The 22,112-nt window shown below is 44.7% G+C and overlaps 1 protein-coding gene across 2 annotated transcripts in view; it reads left to right on the top strand.

The window, feature by feature from the left end:
- Nucleotides 1-22,112, top strand: part of IFT88 (intraflagellar transport 88) — a 536,518-nt gene that overhangs the window by 416,869 nt on the left and 97,537 nt on the right. For both annotated transcript variants that reach the window (XM_086935210.1, XM_086935211.1), the window contains exon 23: nucleotides 1,691-1,797. In XM_086935210.1, coding sequence (XP_086791336.1) covers nucleotides 1,691-1,797 — 107 coding nt within the window. The remainder of the gene's footprint in view (nucleotides 1-1,690; nucleotides 1,798-22,112) is intronic.

Raw genomic sequence — 22,112 nt, 5'->3', positions numbered from 1 at the left:
TACCTGTCTGCTCAGAGTGGAAAGAAGCATTATGCCCCTGCTTAGTGCCCTCACGTCTCCGTGGTTGCCCTCTCTGCCCTGGGATTAAACCACCAGCTCTGCCCTCACTGGCACTTAGCAAGTTCTCAAAGATATATATACTGTATGACCTCTACCAGTGCTGCTGAGTAGATTATTTCTCCACCCAGCAACCTCTCCATCTCCACCCATATGCGATACCTGTTCCATAATGCTTCTCTGTCACTCTCACCCTAAGCTCAACAACCATACAGAAAAATGAAATCTTTCTCAGGAAGACACTCTTTGAAAAGATAGTTTAGCAGGTGAAGAGAGAATCAATTTACCCTACAGACAAGGTCCTCTGAAAAGGAAGAAAGGTCAAGGAAGAGAGCCAGTCTTATTTCAGGTGTGCCCAAAATGTAACAAGTTGTACTTTCAAAAATAAACCTTAATATCTCTACCCCCTCACAATAGTGTGGAAAGCATTCCCCCCTCAAGAGAGTGCAAATTGCGTCCTAGAAATGATTCCCCATTTTATACCAGGAGCTACCCTGAAGTAAATCTCATTCCTGAGCCTATCACTTTTCATGGCCACTGTAGCATTGCTCTTGTTCCCCAAGCCAGACTTTGAATCATGTTTCAGAACAGAATTGAGCCATTATAAAAGTGATTTGCCACAAACAACGTTAGGCTTGGCCGAACCTAAACAACATTTTTAAGCAGTAGCAAAACTCACGTAACTACTTACATGGGAAACAATTCCACCAGGAACGGCCTTGGGAAATTGTTATCTTAGAAACTTCCTTAATAGGATGAGATTTGAGCCTTAGGGACAAATCTATTAGTGTTCTGTGTGGGCCACAAAAATAAAAAAATTACACATTAATGCTTGTCTCTTGTATGGGACTTCCATAGTCAAAGTCTAACCAAAAATACCACCTTCATCCATTTTGCAATCTAAAGAGGAGGTGCTGGCTCCAAGGTCTAGGCAAGTGAGCAGCAACTTTGGCACAATTTCAAGGAGTGCTTGTACATGTTTACCAAACGCTACTGTTTCAAATCCTATGCAAGGAGCGAGGCTAAATTTGGTAGAAGAGTTGTGACAATCTTTATACTTATTTCAATCGGTAGAAGTCTAACTCCGTTGTTTGGAACTGCTACGGAAATCTTCAAGTTGAGTAATCTGCAGCAAGGACTGTTGACCATAAAAGAAAATTCCATATGTTGGTCAAACTTTTTCTAATGGATTAAAATCTTCCTGCAGATTCCTCATACCCTTTCTCCCGCCCCCTCTAACAGGATCATTTAAATTCTTTCTTGCAATTTTTCTTAAACAATAAATGAAAAGTCAGGTCTGCACTGTTATTATGCTGGCGTCTATTGTGCACATTGAGCATCCAAAATGACGTGAAACTGGCATTGCTGGTACAAGTTGTGCCCTCGTGTAAGCAGCACCTCATTACTGGGGTTGGAAATTACCTGTGTGGTGAACTGTTGCAAAAATTGTGGATTCAGTACGCTGCCTTAGGATAATTCAGCATAAGCGATCTGAAGGACGAATTCTCTCTATCAAAAAACATATAACAGAAGTTAAGTAACATATTTGTCTTTGAGCTATTGAACCTGAAAGTTTCTATTAAATGTAGATAGAAAACTTTGTCTAATTAATCTTTCAAACATTCAATTGTAGGTCTACGATTCCTGGTCCGTCTTTGCACAGATATTGGGTTAAAAGAAGTTCACGAATATGCAACAAAGCTCAAGAAAGTTGAGAAAATGAAAGAAATAAGAGAACAGGTACATGGATATTGAGACAGTACAATAGTTGTATGCGCTTCTGTCAAAAGAACTGTAAAGTAAGAGTTTCTTCTTGCATTTAGCAGTCAATAATTAATTTTGTTAATCTGATAGAGACTTCTAGCCACAGATTCCTTGCCTTAGAATTATCCCCAGCAGTCAGACTGAACCAGAATGTGGCATCATTTGACTCTGCACGGGGTCATTGGTGATATCTGTGTCAGAAGTGATGTGTGCTGTGCCTAAATAGACACCACCCCAGCGTGCTCACTTCAGTTCTTTTCTTTCTGTACCAGTCAGCGCAGATCTTGAGAAGATTTTCTCCCGGTCAATTTTTCACTGACCTTTTTCTGACCCTTTGGGCAAAGATTTTTGAGACATTGTCTCTTGGCGTGGCAGGGATGTCAACGAGAAATTGTGGTTTTAAATCTTGTGGCATCTTTCATCGAAAGATGTTAGTGACGGGCCCACATCTCGTTTCCATCTGGTGGTTCGAGCATACCACGACTCCAGAGCCTGCATCGATTGTTGCGCGATACACCCCAAGGCATTGAGGGAGCAATCACTCAAGCTCCTAACCACTCAACGTGCGACGCCACGTTAGTCTCATTCCCCGTTGAGAGTATGGTTCTGGGAAGAGTTGTGAAGCCACTCCAAGCGCTTGTCGCCTCACTCAAAATCGTCCAGGCGTTGGGGTAAGTCCCACTTGTGCAAAAAGTCAAAGAGGTCTTCGACTTCGCCACATCGGCATTCTAGGCCTGCCGCAGTTGAGCCTGCACCAAGACTGTCTCTGCATCTCCCCGAGCTTCCTGGAGCTGGAATGACCCTTGTCCAACTCTGTGAGTTTTATGATGCCATGCACCTCTTATTTGGGGAGCCCGACTCACTGGCGTTCGCCCCATGGTTTCGGGTGTGGCCCCTTCTGGTCTTCCGCCGTTGAGTTCGCCCCCTGCGCCATTTGGGTCCATTGAATCCATGGATGGATCCAGACCGGAGCCAGTCGAGCCTCCTCAACTTTCCCGATGCAAGCACCATTTCCAACGTCCCCAGTGCCTACCAGCACTGCCATCCACATTCTCATCCTTGACACGGAGCTCGATGGGCGTCATTCGACACCGACACTGGCACTGACGGGAGGCCTTCCATCCAGGCTGTAGTCTTCCCAATTCCTATGGGCTAGTACTTAGGAATGAATGGGAGGGGCCACTGAACCCTATTGTATTGAATACCAGCCCCTAGATGTAACAGAGGGAACTATGTGTTAGGATCCTGGGGGATGCCAGTGGGCTGAACACCTCTCCAGATACTGGCTTAGTCTCTTCTCCTAAATTAGCTACTGAGGAAGGTGCCTTATTTGCTGTGTTTGTGAGAAGGGTAGCCGATGTCCTGTACCTTCTGCTGTCCTCTATGGCTGTCAAGACGTATGTCTTGATGGGAGCACTTCAGCCGGAAGAGAAGACATTCAAACCGCTTCTCCTGATTGACGTCCTCACAGATGTCCTACTTGTTCTGGTCCAAGCCCTACATAGGGACTTCTGTGAATAGGACAATTGCACGCCGCTATCGCTCCGCCCTGGGGATCCCAGTTTCCTCACTCATCACCCCACCCTGGAGAGCTTGGTGATTCAAGCCTCCACATCCAAAGTAAATCCTGGGGCATTCCCTGCCACTCCACTGGACAGGGAATCCAATAGGCTGGATACCTTGCGGAAGAAGATGTTTTCTTTCCTCAGCCTGGCCATATTGTCCCAGGCTATGGCTGATGGGAGAGATGCAGCTAAGTTCACCATGTGTTTTGGACTGGATACAACAGACTCGCTAGGCAGAGTGTTTTCATTGTCGGTGGCCCTTACTCGCCACACCTGGCTGAAAACCACTGACTTTTCAGGGGATGTCTATTCCTTACTTATGACATGTACATGCCCTTCGATGGCTCCCGTATCTTCGGGAACAAGGTGGACTCTACATTAGAGCTCTTCAAGGGGCGCAGAACTACGGCCAGGTCCTTGAACCTTTCTGTGGCCCCTCAGCAACCCCAGTCTGCCTTTCACCCCTTACATGGCCATGGAAGGGGCTCCCAGCCATGTTTCTACCTGCCCAGCCACCACGGCAGGCAAGCTTCTTTAGTTTTATCTTGGACCATCATGGACATCCAGTGGGAGGAAGGATATGCCGTCACCTGCCCACTGGAAGTCAATTGCATCTGACCTCTGTGTTCTCCATGTTATCCAAAGGGGCTTCTCCCACCCCTTTGTGACTGCACCTCCACCCACTTGCGACAGGCTGACAGAAAACGACCTCTCATTATTCTACCTGCCAGGAAGATGCAGCTGTCTTGGCCAAGGAAGCCATGGAGAGGGTGCTGGCATTAGAAGTAGAAGACACACAATTGATGGACGGAATGCAGAACAAATCAAAACATTCACCCCCAGTCAAGATATCTGGATTAAATCCATCATTCTTTTGCTCACCAAGCCACCCCAGTTTAGACCTGGCCATATGCAAATCCATCTTGACCCTGTGCCTCATGGGAACAGTCCAGCCCGAACTGCCAAGCCAGGCCCTCCCTGGACCGGAAACAAGCATCCCAGGACCGGTTTCAGGGTTTCACCCCTCTTCAGCCAGGATAGCTTGATTCCAGTGGCACAGTTGAGCCCAGGACCCACGTCTGGGCATACCTGTCGCACTTAGGGCGAGAAAGCAAAAGACGCACAATTGATGAACGAAATGTAGAACAAATTATAAACATTCACCCCTAGTCAAGAGATCTGGGTTAAATCCATCATTTTTTTGCTCACCATGCCACCCCAGTTTAGACCTGGACATATGCAAATCAGCCTTGATCCTGTGCCTCATGGGAACAGTCCAGCCCGGACTGCCAAGCCGGGTCCTCCTGGACCGGAAAGAAGCATCCTAGGACTGGATTCTGGTCCAGATCTCTGTACTTCGGTGAATGTATGACATTGTTCTGCATTCTGTCCGTCAATTGTTCTTTTGGCATTAGAAGTAGGTCATGGTTGTTATTCCCACTACTTTCTGGTGTCCAAGAAGGACAGAGGTCTTTGTCCTATCCTAGACCTGCACTCTCTCAATTTCTTCCTGAAAAAGGAGAAGTTCAAAATGCTCATGCATGTTCAAGGTCTGGCTGCCCTGGACCCGGGAGACTGTATTGTAGTGTTGGACTTGAGGGACACATACTTCCACATTTCCATCCTGCCTGCCCACCTATGTTACCTTCAGTTCATGGTGGGCCATGAGCACTTTCAGTTTGCTGTGCTCCCCTATGGCCTTACCAGCAGGGGTTGTAGTTCATCTGCCGAGATCAGGGGTTCCAGTCTTCCCCTATCTCAATGACTGGCTTTTGAAAGTGGTTTCGCCCAAGGCTTTCATCTCCTACCTCCAGGCTACTACAGACCTCCTGCACTCTCTGGAGTTCACTATCAACATGCCAAAGTCACACCGTATAGCTTCTCAGATGCTCCCTTTCATTGGAGCTGTTCTGGACACTGCAGTTTCTGGCTTATCCTCCAGAGTGGCGAATCCAGGATATTCAGGGGATGATATCAATGTATCGGCCTTTATCCTGGATTTCGGTGCGAATGGCTCTGACACTGCTGGCCCTCATGGCCTCCTATATCCTGCTTGTGACGCATGCCCTTTGGCAAATATGGGCTCTGCAGTGGGACCTGAAGTGCCAAGTATCAGGGAAATCTCACCGACATGGATCAGATCTCAGAAGGCACTGCAAAAGACCTGCAGTAGTGGGTGGCGGACCACGATTGGGTCAATAGTTGACACCCTCTCCCACCGATATCTGACGGTAGTGACAGATGTGTCACACCTGGGCTGGGTCGGTATTTGGGAGAGGTGGCCATCAGAGGCCTCTGGTCTCTGGTGGAATCCGGAGTCCACATGAACCTGTTGGAGCTCTGAGCAATCCTACTGGCATTGAAAGCCTTTCTATCCCCCATCAAGGGAAGGCTAGTGCAAGTGTTCATGGACAACACTACTGCCATGTGGTACTGCAACAAAAAGGGCAGGGTAGGGTTGTGGACCCTTTGTCAAGAGGCCTTACTTCTCTGGACATGACTGGAACGTCAGGGCATTTCCCTGGTGGTTCAACACCTGGTGGTCTCTCTGAGCACCGGAGTAGACAAACTCAGCCATAGATGCCTAGCTGGTCACGATTGGCATCTCCAACTGGAGGTTGTGCAATGTCTCTTTCAGCATTGGGGAGGGCCTTGGTTAGATCTGTTCACCACTACCGAGAACACGCAATGTCAGTAGTTCTGTGCGGTGGAGTTTACCAGGCGACTCTCGCTCAGAGATGCTTTTCATCTTGAGTGGAGCTTTGGCCTCCTGTACACCTTTCTGCCCATGCCACTCCTGCCCAGAGTTCTTTAGAAGATCAGGAACGACTGGGCCCAAGTCATCATTGTGGCCTGTACTGTGCTCAGAGAGTTTGGTATCCCGAGCTGTTGAGCATATCCAGCGGTCCTCCAGTTAGGCTGCTCCTTCTGGGACGGATTTTCTGCTACAGGATCAAGGACTGGTTCTTCACCTCTTCACCCGAACTTGTCAACACTTCGCCTTCATGCGTGGAGATTGAACGTCAACAGTTGACAATATATTTAAATATATATATATATATATATATATATATATATATATATATATATATATATATATATATATATATATTCACTGAAAAAACCATGGGTTATAGAATATGTCATTTGAGATGTCATCAGTGATGTCATCAGTGATGTCACTGACCATGTCATGAATGATGTAATATGTGACATCATCAGCAGTGGATTGCGGGTGCGCGATATATAGTTAGTGCAACTAACTATATATGGAATTTCAATGGTTTTGTGTGAGTAAAATAAGGTTTTGTAAATGCTAATTCCTAACTATATATGGTCTATAACCCATGGTTTTTTCAGTGAATTTTCAAGGTTTTGTAAATGCTAATTCCTAACTATATATGGTCTATAACCTATGGTTTTTTCAGTGAATTTCAATGGTTTTTTAATAGCAAATATCAAAAGCTTTAAAATGTCAAGTACGTGGTAGGTAAAAACATTTTCGTGTTTATGCACGCTGATGTGCTTTGAACGCTGCCCCCCCCCTCTTTTCTTTTAGGAGTATTCTCTCTTTGCAGATAGTGAAGGGTTGGTAACGCAGGCCTTTGCCCCCGTTGTAATCCATCGTGCCTGCTTCCCTCTCCATTTGATTGATTGTTATCCAAGCATTTACTATTTTGGAATTGGTTCTCTTTGGTTCATTCTCTATTTACAAACAAGCACAGAGTCGCAATACTCTGTTTAGTCTTTGCAGATAGTGAAAAATCGTTAGAAAAAACAAAAGGAATCAAGCAAAATCAGTAGGGCACTAATGGGATCTCTTTTTGACCTCGCTAAAATAGAAACATTAGGAACAACCCTTCATGAGAAATATGAAACTAGTGAGAGGAACTGAGCTCGACGCCATGATGGCTGCAAGACAGCTCGGCTCCGCCGCCCACCCCGTCCAAAATAACGACAAACCCTATGCAAATATTATAAATATATACAACACACCAGCAAAGTAACAGGGTAAAACGTTTTATTAAATAACTATTTACATGGCAGCCTGCTGCAACATCGATCCAAATGCATGCCGCCGTTCCCGGGATTTCTCCCCGACTACTCTGCGGCCTACGAGATGGAGAGGCCAGGGCGTTGACTAGGCGGGGCCTCCGGCCGCAACCACAGCGCCAACGATCGCTGCTGACGGAGGGTAGCCTTGCCGGTGAGAGCCACTGATCTGAAGAACCGCTGCCTGCGGTGGCTCCCTGAGCCGCTTGACGAAGGCCCCCGAGGGGCGGTGTGGTGGCGCGGACTCGGAGGGGGCGCTTGGCTCCTGCCCCCTCCCCAAGTCTTGTTGCCCTGGTGTGGCCTGAGATCGCCCCCGACATAGGCGGCCGGCTCCCGGGGTCAGGCGGAACTTGTTGCCTTTTGGTGAGTCTTCCATTCTGGACCTTGTCCCACAATCCGTTTGACCTGAAGACACGTCCTGCGGTGCCCTGGTCCAACCATCCCATATACCTGCGCCAGGAGACGGCGTGGGGTGCACTGGAAGGGAGAGGCGGCGCGAACGAGCCTCCCCCACCTCCCCAGGTGGAGGTTTCTCAGCTACACCCCAGCGCTTCACTCGGCCAGCTGAGTTGCGCCCGCTCCTGCGGCACAGTGCCTCGCTCGGCCAGCTGAATTGCGCCTGCTCTTGCTATTACAGCGTCTCACCCGCCATCCGGCTGAATTGCACCCACTCTTGCGGTACAGCGACAGGCGGCTGCCACGGAGCTCAGGAAATGGCGGTCGGCTCCACAGACTTGGGCCTGGCCTGCAAGGATGGCTCAGGGCAACCCTGGAACTCGGACGCTTGACTGCTAGGGCATGGGCCCCATTCCCAAAAGCGTCCCCTCAGCCTTGAAGACCCTGATTGTATGGTATGAATGTGTATGTATTCCATATGCCCGGCCGATAAACGTTCTGTTTGCGCAACTGCCGCGTTAGAAAACAACATCGTGACGCGTCGCGTAACCACGACCTATCGCGTTGTCGCGTAATGCGTCATATGACGTGCCGCGTTAGAGCACCCGGAAGTGCTCCGGTGCGCGAGGCGAGAAGCGCAGCTTCCCGGAAGCGATCCGGGGCGCGGCGCGGAGCGCGTAACGTAAGCATAACAGGTCATGTGACTTGTTAATAAAACCTTTCATTGGTTCATTTCACTTTTGGGTTCCTAATGATGTAAGGCTAGGTCATGTGACCTAAAAATAACACTTTTCATTGGTTTAGAACTATTTTTTGTCCCAAATTATGAAAACCCCTCCTTGTTTCCTCACTCTAACTTTAATCTTTGTGAGAGGAAGACCTTTTTTCATCACTTAGCAATAGCAAGTGTTGTAGCTTCAGCTGGTGCATCCCCACCACCACCACCACCTCCTAGGAAGAGAGTACCACCTCCTCAGGTGGTGGTTGAGCAAGAGGTGCCCCCCCACACCTTCTTGTTGCCTGATTCGGCCAGCTCAATCGATCGAGCATGAGACTCTGTTGTGATCTGAAGAACCGCTGCCTGCGGTGCCTCCCTGAGCCGCTTGACGGAGGCCCCCGAGGGGCGGTGTGGTGGCGCGGACTGGGAAGGGGCGCTTGGCTCCTGCCCCCTCCCCAAGTCTCGCTCGGCCAGCTGAGTTGCGCCCACTCTTGCGGCCTACGATATGGAGAGGCGGGGGCTTTGACTAGGCGGGGCCTCCGGCCGCAACCACAGCGCCAACGATTGCTGCTGACGGAGGGGAGCCTTGCCGGTGAGAGCCACTGATCTGAAGAACGGCTGCCTGCGGTGCCTCCCTGAACCGCTTGACGGAGGCCCCCGAGGGGCGGTGTGGTGGCGCGGACTGGGAGGGGGCGCTTAGCTCCTGCCCCCTCCCCAAGTCTCGCTCGGCCAGCTGAGTTGCGCCCACTCTTGCGGCCTACGACATGGAGAGGCCGGGGCGTTGACTAGGCGGGGCCTCCGGCCGCAACCACAGCGCCAACGATCGCTGCTAACGGAGGGGAGCCTTGCCGGTGAGAGCCACTGATCTGAAGAACCGCTGCCTGCGGTGCCTCCCTGAACCGCTTGACGGAGGCCCCCGAGGGGCGGTGTGGTAGCGCGGACTGGGAGGGGGTGCTTGGCTCCTGCCCCCTCCCCAAGTCTTGTTGCCCTGGTGTGGCCTGAGATCGCCCCCGACATAGGCGGCCGGCTCCCGGGGTCCGGCGGAACTTTTTGCCTTTTGGTGACTCTTCCATTCTGGACCTTGTCCCACAATCCGTTTGACTTGAAGACACGTCCTGCGGCCTGGTCCCTGAATGTGTGCAGGGGGACAGTATTGATTGGATCAAGATGGCAGCTTCACACAAAGCTGACTCAAGTGTTGCTGCTGATGCTATGCAGACAAAAACTGGTTTTCAGTTTGTACATTCTTCAGGATTTTTCCATCCAAGGCTGGTTGAGAGTTTGTAGAACGATGGCTTCAGATTTTCAACATACTACTCTTCAACATTCTTCATAAATGTAACAATGTGAGACTCACTAGGAGAACGGCCGTTTATCTTTCCTTTCAAAATGCTGCCAACAATATTTTCTGAATGGAAGACACCATCTTGTAGCATAAAGGGCTGCGTCAAGGGTGGTATTGCCCAGAATGTCTTGTTTTCTAGTGCTCGTAATGACGAAGCCAGAACTGCCGAAAGGGATTCTGGTCCTGCCGCTACTTATTGGAGACATTGAACTATACTCTGGACCTGCCTGGCCTCGACCAAAATGGCGCCAGTATGGGAGCGACTTGCAACTCCTTATGACGTTCTAGTTACTTAGCATTGACGTTATGGGGGATGTATGCGGTCTTTGTGCACATGGTGGGCGGGGAAGGGTACTGACTGGGAATACGGACAACCCTATTGATGTCGATTTTTCATTATTGATTATTGTATTAATAAAGCTTCGAAGTAATGTTACCCATGATACTCGCCCATGGTGTGCGTATGGACGATTTTATTGTAACTGATCCTGTTATACTTTCAATTAAAAAATCAACCTTCACTGATCCTGCAACCGTTTGTCACGTTTAGTTTTTTCAATTAAATGGCTCGCTTGTTACATACTCCTATACCCCTGGCTTTTGAAAGACACCATCTTGTAGAATAAAGGGCTGCGTCAAGGGTGGTATTGCCCAGAATGTCTTGTTTTCTAGTGCTCGTAATGACGAAGCCAGAACTGCCGAAAGGGATTCTGGTCCTGCCGCTACTTATTGGAGACATTGAACTATACTCTGGACCTGCCTGGCCTCGACCAAAATGGCGCCAGTATGGGAGCGACTTGCAACTCCTTATGACGTTCTAGTTACTTAGCCTTGACGTTATGGGGGATGTATGCGGTCTTTGTGCACATGGCGGGCGGGGAAGGGTACTGACTGGGAATACGGACAACCCTATTGATGTCGATTTTTCATTATTGATTATTGTATTAATAAAGCTTCGAAATAATGTTACCCATGATACTCGCCCATGGTGTGCGTATGGACGATTTCATTGTAACTGATCCTGTTATACTTTCAATTATAAAATCAACCTTCACTGATCCTGCAACCGTTTGTCACGTTTAGTTTTTTCATTTAAATGGCTCGCTTGTTACATACTCCTATACCCCTGGCTTTTGACCCTTTCCTACGCGCGGTCTGTACTACCGCCCTCGGGCGATCTATGTAATGAACAGACTACCATTGCTGAAACACAAGGGAATGCATCTCAGAGAGATAAGTCAAGTGCGTGGTAGATAAAAACATTTTCGTGTTTATGCACGCTGATGTGCTTTGAACGCTGCCCCCCCCTCCTCATCATTTAGATTACCACCGCCCATTGCACAAAAGCGTACCGGGCGCTCCCCACGCAAAAAAAACAATTTTTTATTTTTTATTTTAATTTTTTTGCCCCGCGGGGCCCTTTTAAAGCCTCCACATCAAACCTAGGGGATCAGGGAGGATCTACTATGCCCCCTTATGGTCATTTCCCCCTTTGTTTTGGCCTCCTCTTGTTTCTCGATCCTACCGAGAGACAAGATGGCGGCCGCTCCGGACTGTTTAGAATGTTGACAGACACCGGAGAGCCAATCAGCTTCGCTTCGCAAAGTTCCGTTACGCGTCAAGTACGCGAACCGGAGCGCTACCCGGAGCGCTGTCACAGATATATATATTTTTTTTAACGTTAATTTATCAAAATCCACTGGAGCACATATATTGAGACCTAGCAAAGGCACATCGGGCTACCAGTCCCTACAATTTTGCCAAGTTTCGTGCAAATCCATTCAGCCGTTCGAGCTAAAAGTGAGGCCAACCGCCCTATGGAAATTAACATGGGAAAAACGCGTTTTGGGACCCCCCTTTTTTCTCGGCCCCCCCTTGACGAAAGACCCCCAAGTTTTCAAGGGCTGCTCAGAAACGAAATGTGCCATTTTCCTGAAAATGTCAGCCAATTCCGTCCACAAACGCCAAAGTTATTAGACATAGAATTTTCAAAAATCCCATAGAGAAAAAATCCTAACTATATATACCTACTGGCGACCGCCAGTAGGTAATATATATATATTAATATATATATATATATATATATATATATATATATATATATATATATAACATTTCTATGGCAAAATGAAACCCCTCATTTTGTTCCTTTGCAAATTAAATGTTTTAAGTGTTAACACTTTATTCCAATCAAGATGACTTCAGGTGTGCCAGACTTTTGTCATAAGTAAGACTGTTAGCGCTCTAGTTGTTCTTTAGAACACTCTGGGACATTCTGTCACTGGGCTATAGTTGGGCTACATCTGGCTGATATTTGGGCTACATTTGGTTTTTTTTGTCTCTGGTGGCCATCTTTGGGCTACATTGGGCTACATTGGGCTACATTTGGGCTCTAACATATATATAGCCCAATGTAGCCCAATATATATTTTTCAAAGTAAATTTTTGTAAAAACCACTGGAGCATATATCTTGAGACATAGCAAAGGCACATCGGGCTACCAGTCCCTACAATTTTGCCAAGTTTTGTGGAAATCCATTCAGCCGTTCGAGCTAAAAGTGAGGCCAACCGCCCTATGGAAATTAACATGGGAAAAACGCGTTTTGGGACCCCCCTTTTTTCTCGGCCCCCCCTTGACGAAACACCCCCAAAATTTCAGGGGCCGCTCAGAAACAAAATGTGCCATTTTCCTGAAAATGTCAGCCAATTCCGTCCACAAACGCCAAAGTTATTAGACATAGAATTTTCAAAAATCCCATAGAGAAAAAATCCTAACTATATATACCTACTGGCGACCGCCAGTAGGTAATATACACACATATGCATATATATATATACACACATATACATATATATGTATGTGTGTGTGTGTGTAAACATAGATATGTTTCCCTATGTATTTTAAATAAAATAGCGTCAGTGCTAAAATAAATGCTTCCTTGACTTTGATTTTGTTTAATAATCTATTGGTTGGTTTTAAAATATTATAGAAATTACAACTAAACCTGGCCTCAGTATTTTTAAATATGTTAATTTTAAATTATATACCATATTCATTTACTATTGTTATGTATTTAATAAATATACCTACAATCCTACATTGCATATTTATAAATTACAATGTATGGAAGTATAACTTTAATATAATAATGCATTCTAACAGACAGTACAGAAACTGTACAAATTAATGGGTCTGACTTAACATTCTAAGTCCAGTCCCACAAAGAGTTTGAAAAATATGTCTATTGGAGGCATCAGATTTGTTTTTCTTTCTTCAAAGTCACTATCACCGGGGAAAATAAACATATAGAATTATTTTTATTCCAATCCCAAAATCACTTTGGAAAGTGCACTTATTAAGTGGGTCTGATTTTGCCCTAATATTGGGGAAAGGGCATATATTAAGACATGGGAGGTCAGATTTACTATACTTACTATTCTAACTCCAATCCCACAAACACTAGAGAAAGTGCATATATATATATTGGGATTACATCGTACTTATTTGAACTCCTATCCTGCAAATTTTGGGGAAAGTGCATATATTAGGGGACAGGGGCAAAATGAATGTTCTAACTGCAATCCTATAAAAATTGGGGAAAGTGAAAATACTAATTAAGTCAGGTATGCTACTCTCAATCCAGTCCCAGAACTATTGGGGAAAGTGCCTACAGTGGGGATTTCAGATATACCATTCTAACTCCACTCTCACAAACAATGGGAAAAATGCAAATAAAGGGGTGTGGGGTAAGATTTGATATTCTACTTTAATCCCATACAAACTGTAGAAGATATTTGGGGGGTGTCATATTTACTTTTCTAACAGCAATCACACAGAAAAACTGCATATGCTGGGGGGTGTCACGATTGCTACCCTAACAGCAGTATCACAAACACTGCAGAAAGTGCATATATTGGTGAAGTTCTGATGTACTGTTTCAACTCTAGTCACAAATGCATTGATAACACACATTTATTGGGGTTGTAAGATTTGCTGTTCTAACTCCAATCCCTTAAACATTAGGGAAAGTGAAAATATGAGGGTGGTGGGCATTTTTACCATTCTAACTGCAATCCTCTAAACATTAGGGAAAGTGCTTACATTGAGGGCCAAGTCAGAGCTACAATTCTAACTCCAAACCTAGAACGATTTTATAGATCTCATTAAATGTTAAATGTTTTTAAAATATAATTTTAAAAATGAAATTCTACAGCTTTTTAAATTATGTGTCACAAGGTATGGAAATTAAATGTAAACTCAGTAGCCTTGAAAATCTTAGCCTCCGGTAAGAGTCCAACTGGATGATAGTAGGTTATCCTTTTGAGGATGACCTCTTGCTCTCTTTTGAGGAGCTCGTATAAACACAACAGTCACCAAGGTCAATTCTTATTTTACTATGCTATTCTGACATATCTTATACAAACTATGTGTAATAAAATAAGAAGGAGGGTAGGCAGAGATGATGGTGAATCCAAGAGGTAGTTTATTCTTTAGATTAAAGTAGACAATTTAGGTTACAGGAATCGTAGATTACAAGGTACTTGAAGCAGTAGCAGCCCCACCGGGAGCAGCATCCCAGTTGCTCAGCCCACACATTCCAACTGACATTTCACTCAACTAGACGCACATGAACATTCTATGACATCACTTACACTGGCTGAGCAGCAGGGCACTGAATACAAAGGAAGGACTAAACATCAAGAAAAGCAGGATACCACACACCTTCCTCCCGTTAGGAGACAATAACAAACAATGGAGCATATAGGATGGCAATAAAAACAAATAAGTAAGGAGAGCGAAAATACAGAACAAAATAACACATACGCAACTCACACTCTCCCCTTCATAAAATGAAAACAAATGTGCTCCAAAAGCTGCAACACAATGTCCTGGGAAAGAAGGGTACAAGAAAGAAAATACACAACCACCTATAAACACAAGGAAATAAGTGTGCCCTGAAAGGATGCCACACATATGCCCAAGTACAGAGTGGTGCAGAACCAGGGTGACAAAGGTGCACTCAGTAAAAAGAGAATAAATAATAGATTTGGGTGCATATGCTAATCACATGTATCTGTAAAGAGGTAGGAACGTAGCCCCACAAATAAGTTTGAGCCCACAAATGTGACCCATCACCAAAAACAACAAGAATTGCACTGCAAGCTGCACATCACAAAATGCAATTAGGGAACCCAGATGCCCCCATGTATGGTTTGAGCATTCAAGTAAAGAGAAGTAAAGCCCACCACCAATCTGAAAAGGATAGAGCTCAACAACAATGCCCACCGTAAGTAAATACACAGAAAGTTAGGGACACAACGTGCCCAATCAAAAATGGTTTGAGTTTAACATCACACTCACTACCAGTCAATTCAAGCAAAATTTGAGCAACAATCAGCTTGTCAACTAAATTCAAGTAAGAGTTTAGGTTACCACATACACCCGTCAAAGAAAAGTTTCAAACTAGTTTGAGCACAATAACCGCCCACTACCAGCAACAGCAAGAAAGTATTGGAGTCGCAATACACACCCTCAACAGTAAGACTTGAGATCAAAATATGCCCCATCCAAAAACAGTTTGAGCTCAAAATAATGCTCACCACCATAAAATATATTTAAATAAGAGTAAAAATCTTCCAACTCCAATAAATGCATATGAAGCATGCCTTCACTTAACCGTTGTATAAGGTTCAGAACTAAACACATTCGTCCAAAATCCCATCACACGTAAACAAAAATGAAAACTAGTTTGAGCAACAGCAAGATTAGTTTGAGAAGGAAAATCCTTACCAAAGGTAATTGCACAAGGTACACATACTTTCGTCCCAACCACTCTAAACACCTATCGATGCAATAAGGTACCAAGAGTTCAAAAATCAATAGTAATAAAAATAAGAAAGTAGGTCAGTAAAAAGGATCCAGCAATGTAAAGCAGGCAATGCTTCAAGTATGAAAAACCATGTCACAACAGAGCATGACACCATAACAAAAAAATATCTATTTCATGAATGAGTAAACTCATCATGATTCACACCATTGAGTTTATGTTATGTTAGAGAGTATTTGTAGAGCACAACTGTCCCTTCGAGGAGTATCATTGCGCTGTGGTAGATTAGTTTGTGGGCCGAGAAAAATTGAGGACTGAAAGAGAAAAGTTTAGATGAGTCCTCTGCAAAGTGCGTCTGGGGCAGTGAAAATCCAAGTTTTCAAGGTCTTCCTGCAGAGGATTTCTGATTGAATAACATGGAGGTTACTGGGGAGTTTGTTCCAGGCTTTTGTGCCCAACACTACAATAGATTTCCCTCCTTTTGAGATACATCTATATGCTGGAGGTTTCAAGAGGTTTGCAGTGGAGGATCTAAGAGTGCGGCATGGTAAATAGCTAACAAACCTGGACCAAAGATACTGAGGGCCTGAAGAGTGAAAGCCTCTGAAATTAATTATCAAGATTTTGAACAGGATTCTTTTATGGACCAGTAACCAGTCCAATACTTCCAGAGCAGCTGATGCTGAAGATTTCCTGGGCCATTTTAATACTAGTCGGGCCGCAGCATGTGGAACCATCTGGAGTTTGTGTAAGACTGATTTATTAGATCCTGCATAAAGTCTGTTGCAATAGTCGATTCTGGATGTAATTAAGGCTGTTGCAACTGTCTGCCTTGCTGTGATGGGGAATAGATCGAATAACTTATTTAATGATTTCATCAGGTGAAGGCAGGTGCCTGCCACAGATAGCACCTGCTGGTAGAATGACAGAGCTCAATCAAATCTGACCCCCCACATTTCTGGTTGCTGTTACTCTGTTCGTGGGCGGGAGGTATCGGCCAGCCACCATAAACTGGGGCAGAAATAATTCCCTTTCCCCAAAAGCATGATTTCAGTTTTTTCATTGCATCTCAGATGGTTAGTTTTCATCCAGTGAAAAACCACTGTGAGACATTGACAGAGGTTTTCTTCAGCCAGTGTGGGGTTTTTGTCTAAGACCAGGACTAGCTGAGTGTCGTCCGCATATGAGATGGTCTCAGTGTTGAAGGAGGATGTCAAGCTAATCAGTGGGGCCATATAGGCATTAAAAAGCACTGGACTTAGGATAGACCCTTGAGGGACCCCGGAGAGCAGAGGCTTTTCTGCTGACTGGTATTGTCCAAGGGTGATGACTTGCCTTCTGTTTTGGAGGAATGATTCTAACCAAGCCAGGGCAAGATGGGAAATGCCACAGGATTCGAGGCGGGCAAGAAGAATGTCATGCAAGACAGTGTCAAAAGCAGCTGGTAGGTCCATTAGGGCCAACACAGCGCCCTTTCCCTGGTCAAGGTCAGTTTTAAGGGATTCAGCTGTGTGCAGGAGGGCTGATTCCGTAGAAAGTTGTAGCCTAAACCCAGATTTATTTGGGTGTATATTTGCTCCTTCCAGATAGGTCATAAGTTGTAGGTTTACCAATAGTTCTGTGATCTTACTTAGGCAGGGTAGAAGAGAGATGGGATAGAGGTTGGTGAGGATGGTGGGGTCAGCGAGCTGTTCCTTTTGCAGAGGTTTGACTGCTGCGAGTTTACACTCATTGGGAACCTCCTCTGAGAATAAGGAGGCATTTATTATATTATTCATAATTGGATTGACAGTGTCAATCAGAGCATGTAGAATCAGGGGGGACAGGGGTCAAAAGGTGATCCCGATTTGACAGCCAGGGTTGCTCGACGGGTTTGATCTGAACTGATGTTTTGAAAAACTCGCAGGGCGGGTCTGTTTCTGTCAGAGATGATCTTGGTGCGAAGGAGGGATAGGGGGACGAGGAAAGTCCTTTTGCTCAAAAAAGTCCACTATGCAGTCGCAGAGAGATTGTGAGGGTGGAATCTCCTGTTTAAGCGATGTTGGTTTTAAGAATGATCTCACAATGTTAAAGATAGTTTTCTGATTAGATTTAGCCAGTTTAAGCATTTCAGAAAAGTAGGATTTCTTGGCGATTATTATGTTTTGATAGTAGTTTTTAAGGGCAACCTTGAAATTAGTTTGTTCTGCCTGATTGTAATTAGGTCAACCTCTTCTTTCCAGTTTCCTGCAGTGGCTGTGCATTTCTTTCAAGTTTTGGGTATACCAAGGGGCGAGGGTATCTTTAGCAGGCAGTACTTTTGCTGGCCGAGGGTGCTAAACGGCCCTTCAGGGTGGATATCTATAACATGAAACGTTTGATAATTACTCTGCGCTCTTAATACCTGTTAAAGCAAAAAACAGGTTAAAATGTATATTTGCTTTAAAAATAAGTCAAAGTAAAGCATGAGAGTCATTGTGCTGTAAAGCACAACACTGTGAAGTAAAAAAAAGAGGCTTTCGTTCTGGGAAGGTCTAATGAATTCCAAAACAATTATTCCATTCAATCAGTCATAAATCATACATGAGACTCGAGAACACCACATCATTACATGAAACACTTACAAGTAAAAGCAATACTATTAATCGTTATTTATTTGCATCATAAAAAGACATTCATATGAATAAATAAAACATATACATACATTTCATATTTAAAAAACGAATCACAATTGCAGATTAAAAAAACTTTAAACAATAGCGCAGGAGAAAAAAGTGGGGGAAAGACAGTAACTTTTGTCTTGTCATTCGTTAATTTGGACCTTCAGTGGGCAACACTAGGCACGGCTACCCTTCCCTATACCCAGATCATGAATTGGCCCCTCCAAATTTAACAGATCTATAATGCGTCAACGTGTTTCGGAAGCTTTCGTTGGTTCTAGCCTCCTTCTTCAGGACAAACGTAATTTAATTCTCCACATCCAATATGTCACCTAATATAGAGATAAAACATTTCTTAATCTAATGGTAACAGCATTTCTACATACTGCATTAATCAGCAATATTAATAGTCCTTTCAACATATATATTTTCAGTGCTTCTCTATATAGCTGTACCTATACATTCAAGTGGAACAACTCCCTCTGTCCCAATCTTTTGACTAAAAGCATTATCAAATTCACAGTTGAGAAAGCAGGGTCTAAACAGCCCTCTCCCTCTGTCTTTTTTGTATATGTATAATCATTGTAAGTGTTTCACTAACATTCGTCCAAACTTCCACACCGTGCATTGGTGTAAAACACTAATTCTCTGTCGTCACTGTTATAGTAATAGGGGACCACTCACCTGTACAATCGCACTTGGGTAAATTCACTATACAGTTAGGTGTTCGTGTAGGGAAGCGTGTCTTTTTCACAGTTTTCCCAACTGTCAAACATAAGGATAAGATGAAGTTCATTATTTATGGGCAACCCATCCTCAAAGGTTCACGCATTAATGCGGCTTATTGTTAAGCTCTAAAAACACAACCATTACCTCTTCAGTTAATCGTTATTGTGGGCAGATGTGACTCAAAGTGACTTGTATAATCTGTCGCCAATTAAAAGTTCGTTAAAATTACAGTCCAAAGAATCCCTGTTAAAGAGTAAGGACATATAACGTTTTTAGCCTACTGCACACAGCGGCAAATAAATCTCTTGTTACTCCAGGCTTAAAAAAGGTTTTTACCTTAAGCTTGTGGATCGGAGGATGTTGTTTTATGCCTCTCAATCGCTTTTTTGTACTGCAGTCTCCCACACCTTGTAAAACAAAAATGTGTATACCAAGAATTTATGGTCTACATGTTTCATCTCAGTCTAATAAGTTACTGTGAGAACTGCTGCGCAGGCTCACCTTGTTCCCGTGTGGGCGAAGTCTTGGATAATTCCTTTAACCCCGGGTGGCACTCCCTCGTGGCTGTGTCGTGATCAGGACAGAAACGGGGCACAACAAAAAAAAAGTCTGTTTAGACTATTTAATTGGGCAGTATCCCCTCCCACGTTTAGTTTAAATCCCGAAGGTTACATCCAAAATCCAGCCGATGTTCCGTTACTATCAGTCATGAAAATAGTGAACCCCCCCAATATTATCGAACGTTTACACTAAGAAACCCCGTACTCCCACTACATCGAGAGAGGCACCCCATTTAGTCAAAAATCCTTCTGTTACGCTACCCTTATTACCGCGCTAAATTATCGGGTACTTTTTTATTATTATCGGGTAATTTTTTTCAAAGGCGCAGAGTCAAATCACAGAAATGGCAAGATAACGCACGCACTACACATTATGCCGCAGCTTAGCAATCATGAACTGCATAAATCAAGGCCAAATCCAGGGTGGAATAAATCACAGAGCCCCTTGCACATCCCTCTCCATGTAGAGAATGACATCCTTGCCATTGATGAAACCTTTGGACACGAGGCAGTGCACTAGTAGCACTGGCTCACAGAGGACATGGGCAATATCCTGGTGCACACAGAACACTAACAGCACTCAATTGCTCAGAAAGTCTGCTGACTCACCAGCAGTAAGCACCACTGGTATGGCAGTGCTCTGGTAGACAATTACCCGTAGCGCCGAGACGCCCACGGGTAATTGTATGCGCTCTATAAATGCCATTAAATAAATAAATAAATAAATAAATAAACATGCAGTCCTTGTAGAAAGTGGCACAAACAAGAAATTACATTGATGCAGGTTTAAAATGCCGTCCAAGGTAGAGATAAATGCAGGTTGTTAGATGAACTACAAACTCCTTTATTATCATTACTGCCAGTACCAGTTCCAGATGGCTTCAAAGTCAAGTTACTTCAGCAGGGCCTGTTCGAATGCCCTGGGCTGAGGCTGTCTGATGGAAACAGACACCAGTAGGGCTCCCAGGTGCATATCTGCTTAGCAGGCTTACACAGGTTCTCTTAGAAGTACTCCTTTTGTCTCTCCTCCCCTGTTGCAGCAATCTTGACTTCTCTTAAGATTCAGTAGTGACCCTTTCTCCACTGTAGGTCCTTTTCCACTCATCACCAGTGTAATAAAGTAAGGAGGAGGGTAGGCAGAGATGATGGTGAATCCAAGAGGTAGTTTATTCTTTAGATTAAAGTAGGCATCTTAGGTTACAGGAATAGTAGATTACACGGTAGTTGTAGCAGTAGCAACCCCACCGGGAGCAGCACCCCAGCTGCTCAGACCAAACACTAACTGACATTTCACTCAACCAGACACACATGAACATTCTATGACATCACTCACACTGGCTGAGCAGCAGGGCACAAAATATAAAGGAAGGACTAAACATCAAGAAGAGCAGGATACCACACAATGGCCTTTGACTGATTCAGCTCCTGATCCCCGCTCTTTTGTTCAAGTGCTTTTCATGATGGGGCATGGACTTAGACTCTTGTTTTGATGTTACAAATCCCTCATACTTCATGCTCCTCCTATGCAGATCCAAATGAGGGATAAATGGGGAAACAGAAGCTAATAGAGCCTTTCATTATAAGGAATGGGTGCAAGCTCTCAAAATGCCTAGTTTAATATCAAGCAACATGAAATCTAAACTTATACAGTACTTATGGTACATATTGCACATTGCCTGCCTTTCCTGGCTACCCTCAATAAACACTTCCCACAAGCAATGGCCTCTTGCCCTCACACTTTGGCATAAGTAGCTGATTTTTCAGACATGCTCTAGCCCTTCCCACTCCTTAGGCCATTCCGGGCTTGCACTTCAAATATTCTGTCAACCATCACTGCCAAGTCAATTCCCCTAGATTGGCCTTTCATTGGGTAACAAGTGCTCTAAAAAGATTGAGCGGCCCTACTTCTGGCTAAACAAATGATTACCTCTCCATGGAAGTCAAAATCCCCACCCTCGATAGTGGCCTGGAGTTGAGTTCTCATGAAATGGGCAGAGGGGTTGGCATTGCGTAGCCAAGAAGCTTGGGACACATGCAGGCGTCCTCTTGCGGCACAATGGGACAGGCTCCTAGAGAACTTGAAATAGTAACTGACTGAGCGTGCCCCCTCTCAAAAATCACTAATGTTTCAATGGAAAACTTGACAATCCTATGGACCTGATGCAACGCAACCGCTGTGATTTCAAACCTTACCATTTTCTACATGGAATTCTAATGTGTTGTCCTCAACGTTCAGCCATCTCTACCTACCCGCCAATTCCTCCTTATATAAATGCTCTACCTACTCCATTACACTATCCTAGCCAATTTTCCCTCCACCCCACTTCTCCCCTCCCCCTAGTTCTTTCCTCAGTATAATATTAAGGATGAACATATCGTTACGTTTCCTAATGTTATGATTGCTATCACATTGTAATGTTCTTCATGTATGAATACATTTATCTCCAAAGGAAACAAA

Source organism: Lissotriton vulgaris, chromosome 8 (genome assembly GCF_964263255.1).
Source record: "Lissotriton vulgaris chromosome 8, aLisVul1.2, whole genome shotgun sequence".
Lineage (NCBI taxonomy): Eukaryota > Metazoa > Chordata > Amphibia > Caudata > Salamandridae > Lissotriton > Lissotriton vulgaris.
Note: the sequence above shows the minus strand (reverse complement) of the source record. Positions and strands in the feature narration are given on the sequence as shown.